This window comes from Bemisia tabaci, chromosome 7 (genome assembly GCF_918797505.1).
Source record: "Bemisia tabaci chromosome 7, PGI_BMITA_v3".
Classification (NCBI taxonomy): Eukaryota; Metazoa; Arthropoda; class Insecta; order Hemiptera; family Aleyrodidae; genus Bemisia; species Bemisia tabaci.
Genome location: NC_092799.1, coordinates 13,024,371 through 13,044,898, shown reverse-complemented (window position 1 = coordinate 13,044,898; position 20,528 = coordinate 13,024,371). Strand labels below are relative to the sequence as shown.

The 20,528-nt window shown below is 37.0% G+C and overlaps 1 protein-coding gene across 6 annotated transcripts in view; it reads left to right on the top strand.

The window, feature by feature from the left end:
• Nucleotides 1-20,528, top strand: part of LOC109035334 (echinoderm microtubule-associated protein-like 2) — a 152,413-nt gene that overhangs the window by 125,068 nt on the left and 6,817 nt on the right. For 5 of the 6 annotated variants that reach the window (XM_072302747.1, XM_072302749.1, XM_072302748.1 and 2 more), the window contains 11 exons: nucleotides 9,017-9,172; nucleotides 10,692-10,841; nucleotides 11,146-11,218; nucleotides 12,006-12,107; nucleotides 12,801-12,905; nucleotides 13,754-13,994; nucleotides 15,156-15,313; nucleotides 15,731-15,988; nucleotides 16,659-16,796; nucleotides 17,769-17,885; nucleotides 20,097-20,144. In XM_072302747.1, coding sequence (XP_072158848.1) covers nucleotides 9,017-9,172; nucleotides 10,692-10,841; nucleotides 11,146-11,218; nucleotides 12,006-12,107; nucleotides 12,801-12,905; nucleotides 13,754-13,994; nucleotides 15,156-15,313; nucleotides 15,731-15,988; nucleotides 16,659-16,796; nucleotides 17,769-17,885; nucleotides 20,097-20,144 — 1,546 coding nt within the window. The remainder of the gene's footprint in view (nucleotides 1-9,016; nucleotides 9,173-10,691; nucleotides 10,842-11,145; nucleotides 11,219-12,005; nucleotides 12,108-12,800; nucleotides 12,906-13,753; nucleotides 13,995-15,155; nucleotides 15,314-15,730; nucleotides 15,989-16,658; nucleotides 16,797-17,768; nucleotides 17,886-20,096; nucleotides 20,145-20,528) is intronic. The other variant, XM_019048924.2, reaches the window with a different exon arrangement.

The following is a 20,528-nucleotide window of genomic DNA, read 5'->3' as shown; positions in this document are numbered from 1 at the left end:
TGAAATTTTTCGAATTCCGTTAAATGGAGGTACTGAAAAAGTAGTGAATTTTTCCGTTGAGGAGGTACTGAATTATTTGGGAATGTACTAAAAAAGTAATGTAAAAGTGGTGATTTTTGGCTAGCCTGCACTGGGAAAAAAAACACATTGGATCTAGAGTCGAGACTCTTGCAAAAATCGACAAGAAAGAATACTGTTGATTCAATCGGATTTTTGCTTGAATCAAAACGAAATCCGCTCGAATTAAGAGGCTTAGTTCTTGATTTAAGCTAGATTCTGATTGAATCAAGAGTACTTTTTCTTGTCGATGTTTTTAAGAGTCTAGATTCCAGATCCAATGTGTTTTTTTCTTGTGAGGGTATCTACAAGTCCGGAATTTCCGGAGAATCTGAAAATAGTTTTGAATTTTTAAGAGCGGTCCGGAAGTACTGAAAAAGTGCGGAAAATCCGCACGGAAGTCCGGAATTTTGTTCATTTTTTGTCATTTTTGTCGCAATTTGAGCGAGAAATTCAAATTTTTGAAATTTTTCGAATTTCGTCAAATGGAGGTACTGGAAAAGTACTGAATTATCTGTTGAGGAGGTACTGAATTTCTCGGGAATGTACTGAAAAAGTACTGTAAAAGTACTAATTTTTGGCCAGCCTGTGTTAGCAGATACCCTGTAATCAGTGACGTGACCAGTTTCGTACACGTACCTCGATCACGGCATATAGGAAGTCAAGACCTCCAACTTTAAAAATAATCCTACCAACGACCAACGTCTCACCCTCTCTAAGCAGTGACTTTGATCTTATCGTATCGATTGATTTTCTCCTATTGTTCAAACCATTGCACAATAATTCCTGGGCGTCTAGATGCAGATTTGTCCGTCATTGGAGATGAAATGTTCCGTTCTGATGAGGATATTTGCATAGAACAGTAACGGAAGTAAGAAGAAGAAAGGGCAGGAAATGTGCTTCCTTGCAATTCATCAAAGAGGACGGGTATTGAATGCCATGTCAATAATGTCTTCGGTGCCAAAGACCCTCTTCGCGTACTCTCAGCTTATTGTTGGCTGCGAAAGTCAAACTTTGCCATGGATCGAAATTTGCCTCCTATTATGACGTAAACGTGTTGGGATTTCATAGTTTCCTATATTTACTCTCGAATATTATCAGATAGGAGAACTTCCAAAAAGTACAGTTAACTTTAACGTCATTCTACACTGGAAAAAAAAAACATTGGATTTAGAGTCCAGACTCTTGAAAACATTGACAAGAAAAAGGACTCTTGATTCAATCAGATTTGAACCAAACCACACCAGCTGTTGCCAATTTTAACCGGGCAATTTAATATTTTACAAGGGGACGTTTGTGCGGATTCCTTTGACGAAGAAACGGGTGCCCTCGACAGATTTGACGTCATCTTGCTCCCTGTAGACGCTATTAGTGCCACATCACAGAAAAGCGACATATATCGAGATATTTGCACTGGTAGCATTGAAAGAGGTTATGCCAATGTTATTATTTGGATCCAATTCGATATAATGGAGAATCTCTACACTGGAAAAAAAAACACACATTGGATCTAGAGTCCAGACTCTTGAAAACATCGACAAGAAAAAAATACTCTTGATTCAATCAGATTTAAGCTTAAATCAAAAGAAATTAGCTCAAATTAAGAAGCTTGGTTCTTGATTCAAGCTTAAATCTGATTGAATCAAAAGTATTTTTTCTTGTCGATGTTTTTAAGAGTCTGGACTCTAGATCCAATGTGTTTTTTTTCCAGTGTATATTTTAGACCTCTCTTTTCGATTAGTTCCGATCCCCAAAATCCTTTTCAATCATATTTAATCCATGCTTTTCATTCAAATCCGGATGAATTTCAAAATTAAACTTTTTCTTCCATCCTCTTCATTCCATCCCATTATTCCTTTTCATCAAGGCATAAAAGTAGAAGACACATAAGTGAAACTGGACACTATATTGTTCCCTCAGACGCGGTTTGTCGGTAGTGTCTAAAATTGGTCCGAGAGCATGAGCAGGCTATTCGACGGACCTTCTTCCGAAATCTAGTCATCTCATCTTCACACTTATTTTCGAGTGAATACAAAGCTCCGTATCCGTGATCGATTGCGCCCATTTTTGGTCGTCGTCGAACGTGTATTGGACGTATTTCTGTCAAACGGAACTATGTGCATTATGACGTAAGCCCTGTTATAGATGTATTCTTATCGGTCTCAGGGCTCATGTCTTAATGCACATAGTTCCGTTTAATAGAAATATATCCTATTATCGAACGGCGGACGAGTCCATCTTACGAAATGGGCTTCGAATAATAGATCCAAATATTTTGCTCGTGGACGGAAATCATATCCGTCGAAATGAAGATCGTGTCTTCAGCTCCGCGCTGTCTGCATGCGAGTTGCAAAACCATTTTGTCGCTTCTCTAGGAAAAAGACATGGCTCGATTTTTACGGAACCTTGGAGATCGTGGAGATATACCCACGACGCGACAGAGCTCACTCTAAATTGAAGTTCTGCCCCTCTCCTAGCGATATCACGGACTATTTTGCTAGTAATCTGAAAAAGATTTTGTGAAATTTTTTATGTCAGAAACGCTTACTCTGGAAAAAAAAGTCTCATGAGTCCGGAGTCCAGAATCTTGAAAAATTTGACGAGGAAAAATACTATTGATCCAATAGGATTTTTGCTTGAAGTGAGAGTCAGATCTTACTTCGGATTTATGTTTGACCCCAGCAAAAATGCGATTGAATCAAGAATATTTCTTCTTGTCAAGTTTTTTAAGACTCTGGATTCTGGATCCAAGAGACTTTTGTCCAGTGTAATATCGTATTCTCCTAGTAAAAATACAATTTGCGGCCGAAAATTTCTCTACGTTGAAATCTAGTTACTTGTATTCGTCTGAGAAACTACTGAAATATGTTTATAACTAAAATTGATAGGCTTGGAGGACAAAGCGCATGCATGAGTGCAGTTTTTGAAAAATTGAGATATTAATGATTTCAAGTAAAACTAGTCTTAATGGATATTCTGTGTGAAATTCGCTCCCAAATTCCAATTGTTAAGCATCAAAAAGTTAGTTTGAACTTTCTTTCCGTCGTAAGGATCCATGTAATCTCGGAGCTTCAAACACGTATTTCTCGAAATAGCAAAAACTGCGCTTATGCGCCTTGTCCGCCGAGCCTCTCAATTCAACTAGTTCTGTAAAATATACGTCTGAAACTGCTCAATGTTGGAGAATCTCGACATTCTGGGAACGGATCGACTTTTGCTTCTGATACAGGGTGTCTACAAGTCCGGAATTTCTGGGAAGGACGGAAAAAGTACTGATTTTTTAAGAGTGGTCCGGAAGTACTGGAAAAGTGCGGAAATTCCGCAAGAAGGTCCGGAAGTTTTTCATTTTTTCGGCAGTATTGTCGTAATTTGAGTGAGAAATTCAAATTTTTGAAATTTTTCGAATTTCGTCAATTTGGGGTACTGAAAAAGTAGTGAATATTTAATGTGAAGGAGGCACCAAATTTCTTGGGAATATACTGAAAAAGTAGCGTAAAAGTACTGATTTTTGGCCAGCCTGTTTTAGTAGACACCCTGTAATATCGATTCCCCTTTTTTCATTGAACTGAGTATCACAGAGCCCCTTCCAAATCTAATTAGACCTTAGTTTCTTCACATGAAAGCGAGGGCGTCAACGAGGGTGCAGTTATTTGAACTGTGAGCTGTAACGTGCTTCCCGCGACGCCCGCCAATTAGAGGAGAGTTCTGCCTCGAATAGAGTGGGTGCCAAACAAGGATGCGAAACCGATGAATTCGCACTTGTTCTTCGCGAAAGAGATCGGTTTTAACGAGAAACGGGCAAGTCCAAGAGGCAGACGCGAAAGAATCATCGACCTGAATCAGGAATTCAGCTCATGTTCGGATTCGTTCCGCCAGGCTTGATACACTGCAGGAAAGTTGAGCTTCGGAGAGAGACATGATTAAAAATAATCAGACGTGGTCGAAATGTATGGTGAAAAATTGGAATCATTGCCTCCATGGAAACTTTTTAATTTACAGTTTTTTGTCGCAATAAGTGAAGTCATTTCTAAGTCAAAAATGGACTTCTGATGTCTTATCGAGGGTGAAACTACCAGACCACGTATCTCGTCAGCAGGGTTTCAAAATCTCCGATCTCATTGTATTTTTTTGAAGAAGAATTGGATTACATTTTGTAATAAGAAACCACTATTTCTGGCCTTTTCAGAAACATGTCATTGGTATTCCTATGCATATATGTGCTTTGATGGGAGGGCCATAGATAGTGGTTCCTTCTTGCAAAATGTAATGCAATTAATCAAAATAATTCCCTGAAATTTTCACAGAGTTTTCCTCACACAGAGATGCATGCGACTATTCGTGCTGCCAAGTTGTTAATATTGCCATCACAGTTATTGAAGGCGAACTCGAAGACGTTACGTGTCTCGCATTCCGACGAGTTCGCCTTCAATAACTGCGATGGCAATTTGAGCGGCTTGAGAGCACGAATAGTTGCATGCAGTAGTTTTGCCGCAGTCAATCGATCTTACATCGATGGCATAAATTGAAAAATGCATGCATGCGTTTATCCATTGCAACGCGTCAAGATGTCCGCATTTGAGTTTTTCTTTTTTCAAAAGAAGACCAACTAAATTATTTTTTTGTTTCCTGTCAATATTTTGAATGAGTGATAAGCATTCATGGAAAATTTCTAGTAAAAACATAGTTAACATCATTTTAAAATAATTAAACATGAGCGGAGAAACGCGATTCTTTGAATTTGTGAGAATGATAACACCAACTCGGAAATTCAAAAATGCCCAAATCCATTAAAGATGCTAATTTTTCAGGAAAAACCTTTGAAGATGGCGGCGCCTCTATATTAACGTGGGCCTCTAAAATGTCCCAAAGTAATTGTCTTTTGGCACCCAAAAGGTTTTTCTCAGACCAACTTCTCGGCCCGCTGCGCAGGTTTTTGTGTCTCTTGATCATTTTCATTTTTCCGATTAGGTGTGCTTTCATTCTCACTTATTCGATCAAGATTACGCATTTTCCGATTTCAGCCATGGATATGTTTTACAGATTTTGCCAATCTTCGTTCTGGAGGCCATCACGAAGAATGTAATAATATCATGACTTAATCGACACCATTCAGGTGCATTATTGACAGCGCACAACACTGCCATGCTAAGGGAAAACGCCGTATGAACATTCGAGATTTTCCAAATTTCCCTTCATAAAACATGACGAAATTTATGCATATTTTTCGTCGAAACTTTCAGATGTTTTAGATTTTTCATGCTAAATTGTGTGAAAATTTTGGAAACAAATATTCACAATTTTCTCAGTAAATTGTGTTGTTATCGAAGGAAATTTGGCAACTTCTGAAGGCTCATACGGCATTTTTCACGGCAGAACAGTCGAGAAATCCCCCCCAACCTAGATTTTGACTACATTTTGCAATTTGGAGCTATACATTCTGGCTCATCTAAAAAAACACTTATGTGCATAGGGAAACTAATGGCGCACACGTTGTTTTTAAACCGGGCCAGAATTTACAGTTCCAAATTGCAAAATGCAGTCCATTTGTTCCTTTTTTCTGGAAAACGGGAGAGTTGGCGACTCGTCACTCTACTTACCAATTGCGCGACTCAAGGTCGTCAAGGGAGGTGGCATATTTGATTGACGCCAGCTTCCTTTCCGATCGGGAGCGGTGTCACTCGTGGGGTGTAATTTTTCAATTAACGTCTTGGTGCCTTTAATTGCAACGCCCGATTTTAGTCGCCTTGCTCAAGACGATCCTCGTTTTGCACGCAATTTTACTGTGATATCGTTTCCGGTAGTTGATGCCACCCACACCCTCCCGAGTGCCAATCGGCAGAGAACTCGGAGCAAATGTTACTATCAACTCCGAACTCCTGAACTCTTTAATTTATAGTTTTAACTCTTCAGTTTTTTACTTGTCTTTTTTCTCCTTTTTTCTCTTATACGAAAAACATGTAAATCTTTCGGTAATGATTCATTAGCAGGGTGTCGAGCATCAGGAAAACCCGGAAATATCGGAAAATATCAGGAATTTTCGCCGATCAGGAAAAAATCAGGAAAATCGGAAAAATCGGACGTTTTATCAGGAATTTTCCTTAAGCGAATCTCCTCGGCGAAGAATGTCTTACTGCTTTTTGCCTACCGTGCCAGGAGTCGAGAAAAATCAGGAAAATATCAGGAATTTTCAAAATGAAAAATTCAGGAATTTTTTATACAATATCAGGAAAAATCAGGATTTTTCAAAATTAAGAAATACTAGACACCCTGTAATGCATGGCATTTACTTACAAAACTGAATAATTAAACGGCATTGGCTGAGAATGATATTGCGGTGAGATATGGACAAAATCAGCCGTTTATAACCGACCAAAACATCCCTTAAAACAAGTCCATGTTCCTTAGCATAGTGTTTTTGATCAGATGGGATTATATTGGGTTTTTTTAATTTGAGGATAAGCTCAAAAACATTCAAACCCTGAGGAATTCATCATGACAACTCATCACTTCACTCAAAACAGTCGTCTCAGGAGCAAGTTAAAGCTGTTCTTACCAAAGTATGGATTGGAATATATTTTCAGAGATGAATGGTACGCCACGCATTTATCTAGCCGAATCTCTCCCTGTTGGTTTTATTAAATCGGATTTTAGACTTTGACAAGTTCAAAAAGACTGATACCCTCAGGAGAGTAGCAAGACAAGTTCATCCTTAAAATTGACCGCGTTAAGAAGAAAGGAACCAAGCCACGTCAGCTATCGTCTTTAACTGGCAATTTAAATTTTTACATGAAAAGGTCGTTCGGATTTGTGTGCAAATTTCAGTGAATTTTCTGCATTAGAAGCGAATCTCTTAAAATTTCAAATGAATTGGCACAAACGTTCTCTCGGTAAAAATTAAATTGCCTTGTTAAATTTGGCAGTAGCTGATGCGGTTTGGTTCCTTCCTGCTAAACGCGGTCCTAACACTCGTCTCAGGAGCAACTTAAAGCAACGCAAACCAAAATATTGATTGAAATATAATTTTAGAGATAAATTGTATGTCACGCGTTTACCGAAGTATTGATTGAAGTACCTATAATTTTACCTATGTCACGCATTTACAAATATTTACCTACATGCCTTACAATGGACCACTAGACAAGGTACGAATTTAAGCATTCTGATACATGTTTCCTAGTCAGAATTTCACGTAGAGCACGATTCGCACAACGAAAATTACTTAAAACAACTCTTCACGAAGATATTCACGTTTTTATTTCACATTAGTTACGAGGAATTTGAACTGCCCGCTGACAAGAAACTCAAAGCTCTACGTAAATCAAATCGCGCACTACAACGGTTTCAGCAAGCTTCTCAGTCGAGCAATGTTCATGTCCCACCATGTGTTGTTCAAACTATAAGTAATTTGCTATAGCTGAGCCACAGTGTCAAGATTGAGGTTGCCAGATTTTTTCATCGCAGAGACGTTCATCATAACGTTTAGCGCGTGATGTGAATCACGTAGAGCATTGAGTTTTCGTGAGCGGGTGGTTTGAATTCACGCATCAAGAATCATTCAATGTCTTCGTAAGGAGTTGATTTCGGTAATTTTCGTTGTGTGCATCATGTTTTACGTGAAATTTTGGTTAAGAAACATGTATCAGAATGCTGAAATTCGCACCTTATCTAGTGGTCCATTTTAGGATGGGACCCAAAAGATTTCGGGGGGGGGGGGGGGGGGGGGAGCGGGGGCTAGTTTCGACCGCAAGCGGCTTATATTCAGACGTCGAAGCTTGTTTTTAAGGTGCATTTTGGCTATGCCACCTGATGAAGTCCAAAACGCCAGAAGGAGCGGTCGCGATTATCAAGATGACCGCCCCAACTCAACCCGATTACCCGACCCGCGACGAGCCCTCCATCATGGTGGTCCCTCAACGACGGGATGGGCAAATATTTTAATAACTCCCACCTGACGTGTCCACCTTGAACTCAGCGCGTGCTGGGGCAGTAAAAAGACTCCCGAGTTCGAAACTTACGCATATTCATCAAAAGGAACCATATCCATTGTGACATGATCCTTGTCAGGCCCGTGTTCTTATGGATCTCGGGACTCATGGCAGAATGGAAATAATTTTTTTTTCATTTAACTGCGTCCGAATTACTACTGGAGTGGCCGGGTTTTGTTTTTCGGCCTTTGTTCCGCCCATGAGCGGTGTCACGGGTTCATCACTCGCCGCTCGTGCGAATCCCGCCCGCTCTCGCGCTTGTACTCGCGCGAATACTCAAAATCCACGCCCACGCGCCAGATTTCTTGGCACTCAGTACTGCCCAAGTGTCGTGCTGAGAAAAAAACGGCGTATGAACCACAGGAGGTTGCCTAATTTCGTGGGATTAAAAATTATTTGAATAATTGTATAAAAATATTAAATAATTATTAAACAAGTATTAAATAATTTAGAAAAGTTATTAATATTTGTCCATGGTTGAAGATCATCCTGATTAAATTGCTGATCAAATTCCTTGTCTTGCAGGGTTGCCACAGTCAGGGAATACCGGGAAATTTCAGAGAATTTTAAAAAGTCAAGGAAATCCGGAAAATGTTAGGGAAAATGACGAAAATACCATGGAAAAATTATCAAGTCACCTTTATTTGCTTTTTGGAATGGCTTTGACGTTTCGAACAACACATTTTGCCTGAAAACTATTTCTAATAATTCTTTTTACCATCTAGTACATCTTCAATTGTCAGGGAATTTCACCAAAATTTGTCAGGGAAATCAGGTAAATGCCAGGAAATTTCACCAAAATCTGCCAGAGAAATCAGGGAAATGTCAGAGAATTTCATTTTCTAGATCCTGTGGCAACCCTGGCCTTGAGAACATACTTTTGAAATGGGTGTATCGTATTGTTAAGTTATCGTTCTGAGGAGCTATTGCTATCGTTGAGTGTAATTAATGGCGTGCGTTTGTTTGTTTTTCAGCATGCGTGACGCGTCGTACAACGAGGATGATGGAAGTTTGCGAATGTACATCCGCGGACGGCCCGTCGTACTCCTGGCTCCGTCGGACGTCGCCGAGAACTACAACATCTCCAAAGTGGCGCCCCCTCCGCAGTCCAAGCTCAAACTCGACTGGGTGTATCCTTTCTTCCAACCATTCATTCTTTATAACAGGACAAATGGTAGCACAAGCGTACGATAGTCTGAGGAAACCTCCGCTCTGAGCCCATAATTGAAATTGATAGACAAAACGATAGAGAGAGGAGACAGTAAGTTGGACAGTAAGTTTTTCAGCCAACGTGCGTTAAAAATTAGCATGAAGCTAAAAATCTAAATACAAAGGGAATAAGCTCATATGAGCACAAATTTCCCTCAAAGAGATACCTACACTGTTTGGTGCAACACCGGTAACCACCATTCAGGAAGGCAACTGCAGACGCGTTTCGGCCGTATTGGGTCGATCCTTAGTGCAGCGTACCTACCTATTAATTAGCGTACTTATCTCTTTGAGGGAAAATAATTGTGCTCCTATGAGCTTTTTCCCTCTGTATTGAGATTTTCAGCTTTATGCTGATTTTTGGCGCACGTTGGCTAAATAATTCCAACTTGCTGTCTTACGACCTGTGAGTATAACGCAATCAGTTTGTACAAAGAAGACATAGGAAATATGAAGCGATCCTTTTGTATCAAGTGGGTGGTTCCTTTAGACTGAGAGAGAAAATGATGGACTAACTACAGGGTCTTTCACGGGTTGCATCGGCGGTGGAAAACCGTAGAAGTCAGGGAATTCAATATGTTAGCGTTTAGCTGAAGTGAGTGTACTTAAACGGGGAAAAAATGAAAATGGAAGTTTTATTCGATTATCAGGGAAAGTCAGGGAATTCAAAAATTTTGAATCAGGGAGAAGCAAAAATAGTCAGGAAATTCAAGGAATTTGAAGATGAAGAAATTGTGACAACCCAGCGTTAGTCTATTACTTACCTCCTTTGTCTATTGCAACCACCCACTTCCATCAATAGGACCCCTCCATACCCTTTTTGTCCCCTTTTTGTTTATAGCATTGTATATCGATTTTTAATAATTGGCCCTCTGGTCGAGTCAGGGAAATTCAGTGGAAGTTTGGGAATTTTGTTTCATTTGTAGAGGAGACTGTACTGAATTCAAGCCTTAGGTTCATGGCTAACAATTTTCAAGAGTGACTTAAAAAAAATCAGAGATAAGCAGAGGGCAGAGATAAGCAGAAAGGCAGGAAATTTTGATTTTTGAGGTCAGTCACCACCCTGTTACAGCATACTGTGAACAGTGTGACGTTATTCCAAGGATTTCATTTCAGCTGAATCATATAGGGAAACCTTTAAAAATTCCAAAGAATGCCCTGATCAAAATTGCTCCTTTCAACACATAGACATTTTTTTGTGGATGATTGGTCAAGAAAAGCAGTGAAAAGTCTGGAAATGTTACCATGTACGAACCTTTTTTCCTCAAAAGTAATTCAGCGTTTTGTCAGTTTATCCTTTTCATAATTTTTGAACCTAATTTTCTTATGATAGAAATTATTTGCGGATATGTAATCCTCTGGAATCCTTCGTTAAAAATATTTTTTTGCACACTTCCTTCGTAAAATTTGTTGGAAAAATTTCCTTAACTATTGCAACAGGTATGGCTACCGAGGCAAAGACTGTAGGTCAAACTTGTTCCTTTTACCAACAGGTGAAATAGTTTACTTTGTAGCAGCAGTAGCAATTTTATATAATGTTGAAGAACAAAGCCAGCGACATTACTTGGGTCATACAGATGATATAAAGTGGTAAGTTCCAGAACAACTATGTTGAGCATAATTCAGTAAATAAAAAATAAGTTGAGCATAATAAAATAATTTTAAAGTCTCTAATTTTTGTCAAAAAATCTGGAAAGCTCTACTTAGCTGTTTCACCATTTATATCTTGCTCTCTATATTTTTAGCCAATTGTTTATTCAAAACAGGAATAAATAAAGAAATAGATACTTAAAACCAGCAGATTTTGAAGCAAATAAATGAATCCTTATTGATTTTTTCTTTTTAATTTAATAAAATTTAATTTGATTTTATTAGATTTTATTTTATTTTTCAGCCTAACCATCCATCCGAATAAGATGTTAATTGCCACCGGTCAGACTGCAGGTCATGATGCCAGAGAAGGAAGGGTAAGTTCATTATTTCTTACCAAATAGCCTTCAGGAAAACACTCAAATTCTGACCCTCTTGTAAGCTCTGGAATAGCGAAGTTCAAAACTCAAATATGAATGCTTGTCCGAAAGATCACCTCTCAAGGACAGCTTAGTGTAATTGATCCATTCTGACCGGCCACATTGTATGGAATTGCTTGTTTTGATAGGAGGTGACAAAATTGCCCCACTACCATATATGAAGCAAGCAGGTCAACAAACTTGTCTTCCCTTTTTGGGGTCCTCTAGTGATGGACTTGTGCAATAAATCACAGAAGAATGCCCTTTTGATGGCTCTGACTGATAATGAAGTAGTTTGTATTAGTATTAAATCATAAGTTGAGGCTGTTCTTTCTACATATTCTACCTCCAAGTACAAATTTTGCATTGGGGCACAAGAATGGGTCATTTAAGCTGTGGAGGAAATGGAGAAATTTCTGTTGCCGTTATCACAAAATTTGGGGAAAAATAGTAAGCTTATCTCAATAAATACTTCAGAAGGACAAAATGAAAAAAATGACCAAAGTGGCCCATTGCAAAGAACTAGACACTTAGTAGTATCAGAAATAACTAATAACTCTCTTGATATTTGCTGAAAACTTTTCTTTCTTTCTTGGCTGGCCAATGGCCATGGACATGAATTTTTAACCAGGTTTAGTTTAAAAATGCTGCAAGAGGATGAGCCGGAAACGAAGAGATACCAGATCACCAAACATGTTCAAGAAACTCAATCCATTTATACTTTTTTTTAATTTTCTTTTTACAGCCTCACGTCAGGATTTGGAACTCTGTTAGTCTTGTCACCGTCTCCGTGATTGGCATAGGCGAGTTCGACCGATCTATCTGTTGCCTCTCCTTTTCAAAATCGGTGAGTAAAAGTGTGCAAGCATCAATGGTTGAGAAATGGGTGATGGACAGAGCTCAGGAGGACTGTGCAAGAGCAGACGGAATGATGCACTTAAAACTCATGCCTCCTGGATACTCTAGAAAGTTTACAAGAAATCTGCTGAAACTTGATAGAAGCAGGATAAAAATACTGATCGGTTTATCAACAGGGCATGGCCACCTCAAGCAGCACCTGTGGAATATAAGGGTCTGGAAGACTGAACCAATTTGCCGGATTTGTGAGGTAGAGAGAAACAACAACTCACATAATTTTTTATTATAAGGTGCCAAAGGAGAAGACATGAAATACTGGGTTCTACTGATTGGTATGATTACTCTGATAACAAGGAACCTGCTAGTGCTCTGTTGCACCTTCCTAGGGAGACAGTTTCCTGGCTTGAATTAGCTGCGGAGAATTTATTTTACCTCTCTACAGGACACTATCAAAGTACATAGCTAAGTAGACTTCAGCTCTGAAAGAATCCAATTCATCAATAGTTTAAGTGGTAATAAAAGTTTTATTTTAATTTTTGTGTTTTATTGACTTCATTGTCTCCTCAGATTGTGGAGGTCCTGTGTTGTGTGTGATCTTTATTCTAATTTCTTGTTTATTGTTATTTTGCACCATTATTTGTTTTTGTCCTGTTGTACCTAATTGTAAGTGCCCTTCTTTCAGGATGGTGGAACTCTTCTTTGTGCTGTAGATGAAGCAAATGATCACAATATTTCTGTTTGGGAATGGCAGAGAGGAGATAAAGGACACAAAGTCACTGAGACAAAAGTAAGTTTGAAGACATATTATTAATAAATCTAAATTTTACATCATTCTATAGGTAGCTTTTCTTATCCTTATTCAATAAATTATTCAATTCCCTGAATGATAGTTCGAAAAGTAATCATTAAAGCTTAAATTAGCTTGAATGAGCTTTAACTTTTTTAAAATGAACTATTACTGCAGGATGTAAGTCTTAACTCAATATTTAAAATTTATAATTTAAATCTTACCTAAAGGATTATGCATACAGTACCAAAAATTTTGATTTTGGCTAAATTTCTACATAACCTCATATGGTGTTCCATGTGACCTTCTGAGTACAACAAGTTTTTCAAGTCGAACTCTTGATGTGCCAATTTCAAGGAAAGCGGGACTGTAAAGTGAATTTTTAGCCCTCTTACATGCATTTTCTAATGGAGGTGTGAGACCCAATGTGTGTGAGTGGACACAAGGCTGCAAGCTCTTATGGCTCAGAGGCATTTGATTATTTTCGTCTGTCATCTTCGCGGCCTGTGAGGGAATAAAATATCCCTATCACCAATAAAATTGTGGGACATTCCTGCCAAATATTGCATGTGAAAATGCCAAAAAATTCACTCTTTAACCCTGCTTTTTTTTCTTTGTAGAAAGTTTGATTTTAAAAACTCTTCGTGGTCTGGAGGCTGTGAGAATGATCCTCTGAAAAAAGATTGAAATTTAGCTCTCACTAAATTTCTTGGGATTGCTAGTGTAGACCTTTACAAACTCAGAGTAGTTTCAAATTATTCTCTCTTTACTCTCTTTTTTTTCTTAGAATTTTCAACCATTTCTTTCTCATATTGTGACCTATAATCTCATGAATTTTCCAATTTCAGTGCTCAGTAGATACAGTTATTGCGTGTGAATTCCATCCAATCGACAGAAATGTAATAGTTACCTGCGGAAAATCGCACATCAACTTTTGGACATTGGATGCTGGTGGCACTTTGTATAAGAGGCAGGGCATTTTTGAGGGTAACCGTGACAGGCCAAAGTATGTGACATGTCTTGCATTCACCCAAACTGGAGAAACTTTGTCTGGTGATTCCAACGGAAATGTTGTTGTTTGGCAAAGAGGTTTGTAGCATGAGTTCTTGCAATTTTATTTGTTGCTCAGTAATTTGATTCAAAACAATGGTAAAAATCATCAAAAAAGGATATATACTTGGAATTAGATAAATTTGTCCAACAAAAAGTCTCAGAGAACTTTTAACAACGAAAACTGTTAATAGACTGTCATTAATGTACTATCATTAACTGTTAAAATAATTATTTGCACATTTAGAAAAGAAGTTCCTGAAAAAATTAGGATCATACAACTGTAAATAAATTAAATCTAGTCTTTAAACGAGCTTTCATGTCAGGATTTTGAGAATGTCATAAAATATAGAATTGTCAAATCTTTGACAGTTAAAATATTTGAAGAGCATTTGGCGAGTTAAATACAAAAGAAGTTTGTAGATTTGATCAAATCTTACAATGAAAACCTTGAAAACTCTTGGGCCTGTTGCAAACTTCTACTAGAGCAAAAATAAGAGTTGTTTCTTATAGATAATGTCTCAAAAATCACGATGAGCGCATCGGCAAAGTCTGAAATGCACTCATAACTCACAATCTGCGTAAGAAATTTGCGTTTTTTTGAGCTTCCCGCTTCAAAAAGGATACTACAGCACAGTTGAACATTTTGTTAGAGGAGTCGTTCTATCGTCGGCAATATTCATCATGGCCGATGCTTCCACAATTCCGTGCTTAATTCGAGGAGAGATCAAGGTCAATCAAGGCGGGAGAGGAAAATATGAATGCCATAGTATCTGGTCTTATCCTGGTCAGGTGTTATCTCATCCTGTTAAACATGTGTTGGCGGATTGGCGTCGGCCATGATGAATATTGCCGACGATGGAACAACTCCTCTAACGAAATGTTCACCTGTGCTGTAGTATCCTTTTTGAAGCAGGAAGCTCAAAAAAACGCAAATTTCTTACGCAGATTGTGAAGTTATGAGTGCATTTCAGAGTTTGCCGATGCGCTCATCGTGATTTTTGAGACATTTTCTGTAAGAAACAACTCTTATTTTTGCTCTAGCAAAAGTTTGCAACAGGCCCATTTCCTAAATCATCAAATTTGAATGTCTGCCGAATCTCTGTGCCTGTGACTTACATATATTTCCTAAATCTCCGTGTATTTACTCTCGTATCAAAGTCTAATTTTCTATGTCACTATATGTTATTTTTGTTGTAGGATCCAACACAATTGCTAAAATTGTTAGAAATGTACACGAAGGATCTATCTTTACCATTTGTGTGTCAAAAGAAGGCAGTATTATTACTGGAGGTGGGAAAGATGGTCGATTATTCCAATTCGATTCAAATCTACAACCAACTGGATACGAAGCACGGGTAAGCATTCTCAAAGCATATCTTTAGCTTTCTAAACATTGTGTAATCCAGAGATCCATTATCTTTCCTAAAAATCTCGTGGCCTTGAGCAATGAAAGAAAAACTTTTTGATATTTTTTATTTCGGAGAACGACAAGTTTGAGTGAAAAAGTGATACAACTTTCAGTCTGGAGGTTTTCTATCAAGCAAGGTATCTCTTACAATTAAAATCTTTGCCAAAATTTCAATTGTTTTTTGCCAAGTAGAAAAAATAAATTGAAGTAGAAGATCAATTGCCTATCCGCCAGTAATGGCTTATTATGTTAATGATTCAGCTAAGTTATTTTAAATGTTATTTGCTGTAAGCAAAGTCCTAATTTTTTGAGTAATCATCAAAGTGACCAATCTAAAATGTCTTTCTGTCTCATTTCATTTCAGATTGCAGAACATTTGGGCGGTATCAGAACTGTTTCAGAAGGTCGGGGCTCACAACTGCTTGTTGGCTCTACCCGAAATTGTATCCTGATCGGCTCGCTCAGCACTGGATTCAGTCCTGCTGTCCTAGGGCACACAGATGAACTATGGGCACTATGCGCTCACCCCACAACTGCTCAATTTTTAACTGCTGGCTTTGATAAAATAGTTCAGCTTTGGGATTCTCTATCGCACACCGTTGTCTGGAGTAAAGATATAGCTGTAAGTTAAATCATTTTTTGATTTGCTTCTCCAACAGTGCACAAAAAATGTTTGAATCGGGCATCAAGGTTCATGATGTCTTGAGAAACTCTTGAATACACTTGGAATGATCTGTCATGGGAAATTTGTTTTTACATGGCAGTTTGGCACACTTGACATCGCAAAAAAATTCTGATAAAATTCTACATTTTTGTTGGAATTCTCGTAAATCTGTGGCTGAATATTTTCAATACTTAATCAGTGCTATATAATGTAACTAATTATTAGATTTAGACTTAGACTTAGATCAGACCTAAACCAAAAAAATGCAAAATTCAGTGTAATGAAGGCAGAATGCTTCTCGGAAAATAACCTCGCATTCAGTAGAGTAATATCAACCTCCGTATCAAATGCGACGTTTTTTTCCAAGAAGAATCCTGCCTTCATTTTTCTGAACTTGGCAATTTTTTAAGTTGAGAATGATTCTCTAAGCTGGTGTGCAGGGGCTATTGTCCTTTTTTTAGCTGGACACTCTAAACCTGCCAAGATTTACTTAATCGATGCAACATATTACACGGAGCACCTTGTAGTTGGTCGGCCATTTTAATATTAAATTAGATTTCAAAAAAGATTTTAAGTCAAAAAGGTTAAAATCTTAACAGACGTGTCTAATTGGTTTCATTTCTCATAGGAACAAGCTCAGTCAGCCTGTTTTTCACCCGATGGCAGCATCTTGATTATCGGCTGTGTCTCTGGGCGATGGATCGTAATGGATTCAGAAACAAGGGAACCGTACTTTGTTCATAATGACGGAGTTGAACCTATTCAGGTCTGTTTTTTTTCTTTCTCTGTTCGCCTCTTATTCTCTTGTTGAGAATTTTTCATAACAGGAAGATAAACCACTACTTAAACGAGTGATAAATTAAGTACAACCATGGATTCTTACCCATTGCTTCAATTTGAATCCACTAGACATAATAAAAATGCCTGTATTCGCCTCATAAGCAAAATTTTAGCATTTATAGCCTACATTAAAATTGTTTTGTCAAAATTTTCTTGAAAATTGATGGTTCAAAATTGTTTGGTCAAAACAATTACAAAATTATCTTACGTGTAGAAAAGTATTAAAAATGAAACTTTTGATTTTTTCCTGAAGCATTATAAGTATTTTCAAAATTGCTGATTTTACAAGGTACGTCTGGTTCTTTTTTTTTTTTTTTTTTTTTTTTTTTTTTTTTTTTTTGTAATCTGGAAGTCACAATTGACTGCTTCTGATGCTTGTAATCTGGAAGTCACAATTGACTGTTGTGACTTCCAGATTACAAGCATCAGAAGTGAATCAATTCGAAAATTTGATGTGGAATTAATGAGGAAGTACATATTTTGGAACTTTTTTTCCTTCTGTTTTCATAGGCCTTGGATCAGGCTATGAATGTTTTTAGTAATGGCAATTTATAAAATGACAAATCAAAGAACTGTACATTAAAACTTCATTTATGTGTGTCCCCATAGAAGATATTTCATTATTATAATTTGAAAACAATTTTTATGTAATTTTATGTCACTTCCTTTGTTTGCTGCCACTTCAGTGAAAGACATCGCTTTTCAGATGATATTTTAATTAGTTGCCATTTGGTAAATACTTTAGGTTATTCACTCAGGATGTTAGCAACTAATCAGTAAAACCTTTCTCTAAAAACCATACTGGTTCTGATGTATTCTTGTCCCTTAATAAATGAATGTCATTTTTCTGAATGGGTTATGCGTTTCTGATGAATGATGTTTAACTTTTTGTTTCCAGGTCATTAAATTTTCTCCTGATGGCAAATGTTTAGCTTTAGGATCTAGAGATAATTTCGTCTACGTCTTTCAAGTTAGTGGAGACTATCGAAAGTACAGCCGTGTTGGTCGTTGCGCAGTGAGTATTACTCTTTTTTAGCTCAGCTTTATTTTTAAATTCTCTGCCTAGCTTTAATTTTGAAGCTTATGAGTTGATGAATCAGAACCTTTCTTTTCCCTTTATTTCATCACATGTACATATCAAATAGTCTGTGGCAAGGTCCATATTATGACAACCTGCACATCGGTGAGGCAAATGAAGAGTTAATTTCACTTCATTTAAGTATGGATCAACGTTGATTATGATACCTATTTAAAACAATTTGATTTTTTTTACTTTGATTGCCACTTGGCATACTGTAAAACCACTCATGTGAATCATTCTGTAACCATTATTATTGTTCTACTCCTCTTTTTTTTCTTTCACAACTCATGATCTTATTTTCATTGAATCCTTTATGGTAAATGAACTCCAGGAATTCCGATCTCCATCTGCCTCCTTGTATCATCCTTTTCATTTCTTGGCTTAAGACTTTAGAAGCACGCATTACTTGATTTTTCATCACTGAAATTAATTTCTTTTGAATTAATCATTTTTTTCCTGGTTAGATTTAAAAGTTTTTGATCCAACGCAAATAAAAAATTCTTCATTGGAAAACCATTATGAATATTTGAAATCCTGCACAAAACATACGCTCAGTCTCAGTTTGATGATGGATGCTCTAAAGCCAAACCAATACAACTCATCTTAGTGTAAAGACTTCAATGAGATTTAGCTATTTCATCAGAATCTGTAGGAAATTTGATGCAGTTTCCACTCAATTCATAATTATTCCAGTCTTTACCATAAGATTTACTCATCTAGTCTATTTTTTCAAATGATCTCTTTCAAAATTTACAATTTAACTGTAATCTTGTACAATATCAAATTGGTGCAAAGATATGATTCATTTATTTACTGAACTGGGGAATTAAAGGTTTTTCGGAGGCTAATAAAGTAATGGCCTCTCTGGAGGAAAAGAAAAGGAAGAAGAGAAAGAGAGAGAAACTATAAGTTGCCAATATTTCTCGTAAACCTTAATTGTAATGCCTTAGATACAATTAATTTTTCCCCCTCAGTATTCATTTCTGTTGTGAATGTTTTTGATTGGCTGACAGTATCCCCTGCAACCATTAGTCTTTAGTCTGCTTTTATGAGAGGTCACATCATTCACAAAGACTCGAGGGACCAGAAATTTTGTTGGACTCTCCGAAATGAAAATATAAATTTACAGATTTTAGTCTTCAAGTCTTAATAGATAATGAACAATTGAATTACATTGAGTAAAAGTTAATGCTCATCAAAGGCAAAATATTCTTAATTCATGCTTTTTTAGAAGGTCAAATATAAGATCAGTCACATCAAACTGAACCAAAAAAATAATCGTGTTCCTTAATATGGTAGTAGCAAGGAATTTTTGTAGGGTTGGCCCAACATAGGACTTTGTGAAAAAACCAGAAAGCTTGTTAAAAAGTTTAAAAAATCATTTCTGAGGGGAGAAAAAGCTAATTCAAATCCAACCAAATAAAAGTGGACAGGCGAGTTGACGCAGTGAGCAAGTGAGTTTCCCGCTGCTAGCTACATCATTGGAGTGCATTAAAACTATCATTGCAGTCCCATTTTTGTCATTTTTATAATAGAGTTTCTTTGCCATTTAGGGGGAATAAAAAAGAAATTTAAAAAAAAACATCATAAAAATTCCCAGAAGCCTAGGATCTCCATACCTTCAACATATGAATCAAAGAAATGGGTGGCACTGACCGATTGTTTGATAAATTTAAAAATCTCATCCATTTTAGTTTTATTATCATCAGATGCAACACGTAACAAGTGCACAAAGAAAATCATGTAAAAAATCTTAAAGCAATGATGTAAGCAAAAACGTATAGGCAATTTTCGTTTGTTTCTTTGATAATTTTGAAGAACACGACCACTCTCATACATGATCTGTTACCCCATTTGTCCACCCAGGGGGTGAAGTTAGCCTCATTTTAAAGCTGTCAGCTTTACCTCCGAAGTTATGTAATTCAAATTATACATTTAATTCATATATATAAAAATCATGAGATATAAATTTAGTACGAAAGAACTGAACTGTTTTTTCCGATCAAGCATCAGAAGAAAAATGCATTTTGGCTGCACGTTGTTCTCGAAAACTGCCTTCAGCCTTCTCTCTGAAAAAGTGTTTTAACTTGAATTTATATTCTTAAAAAATGTATCCTTTATTTACATTTACGCTGCTTGACGCAGATTGAAAGGAGACGAAGGAAAATTTCGCCATCTTTATTGTTGTTGTTGGTAATTACAATTTTCATACTTCACAAGCTGTTTTAATCATATTGTCATGTTTTAAGTCATTCTCCTTGTGTTCTAATTTTCACTTTTCTTCTCTTTTGCAATTAGTTTTTTGTCTCTGGAGGCTTTAGTTGTTGTCACATTTTCAGTTATTTTTTTCTTTCGTCTGCATGTAAGAGATTTATCGAGAATTTTTTATAGTAATAGTTAGTATAGAGATCGTGCGCTACAAAATCTAGTGCTGCTGTTGAGACGTAGCATGAAGCTTCTATGCCTTTAAATCTTCAGATACTGATGATATAACCATCTTGAATGAATGGTTTTTCCACAGTGTGACTGAGGTTTTTAGAAATTTCATTTCCTTTCATTCAGAAAAAATTGTTCTGT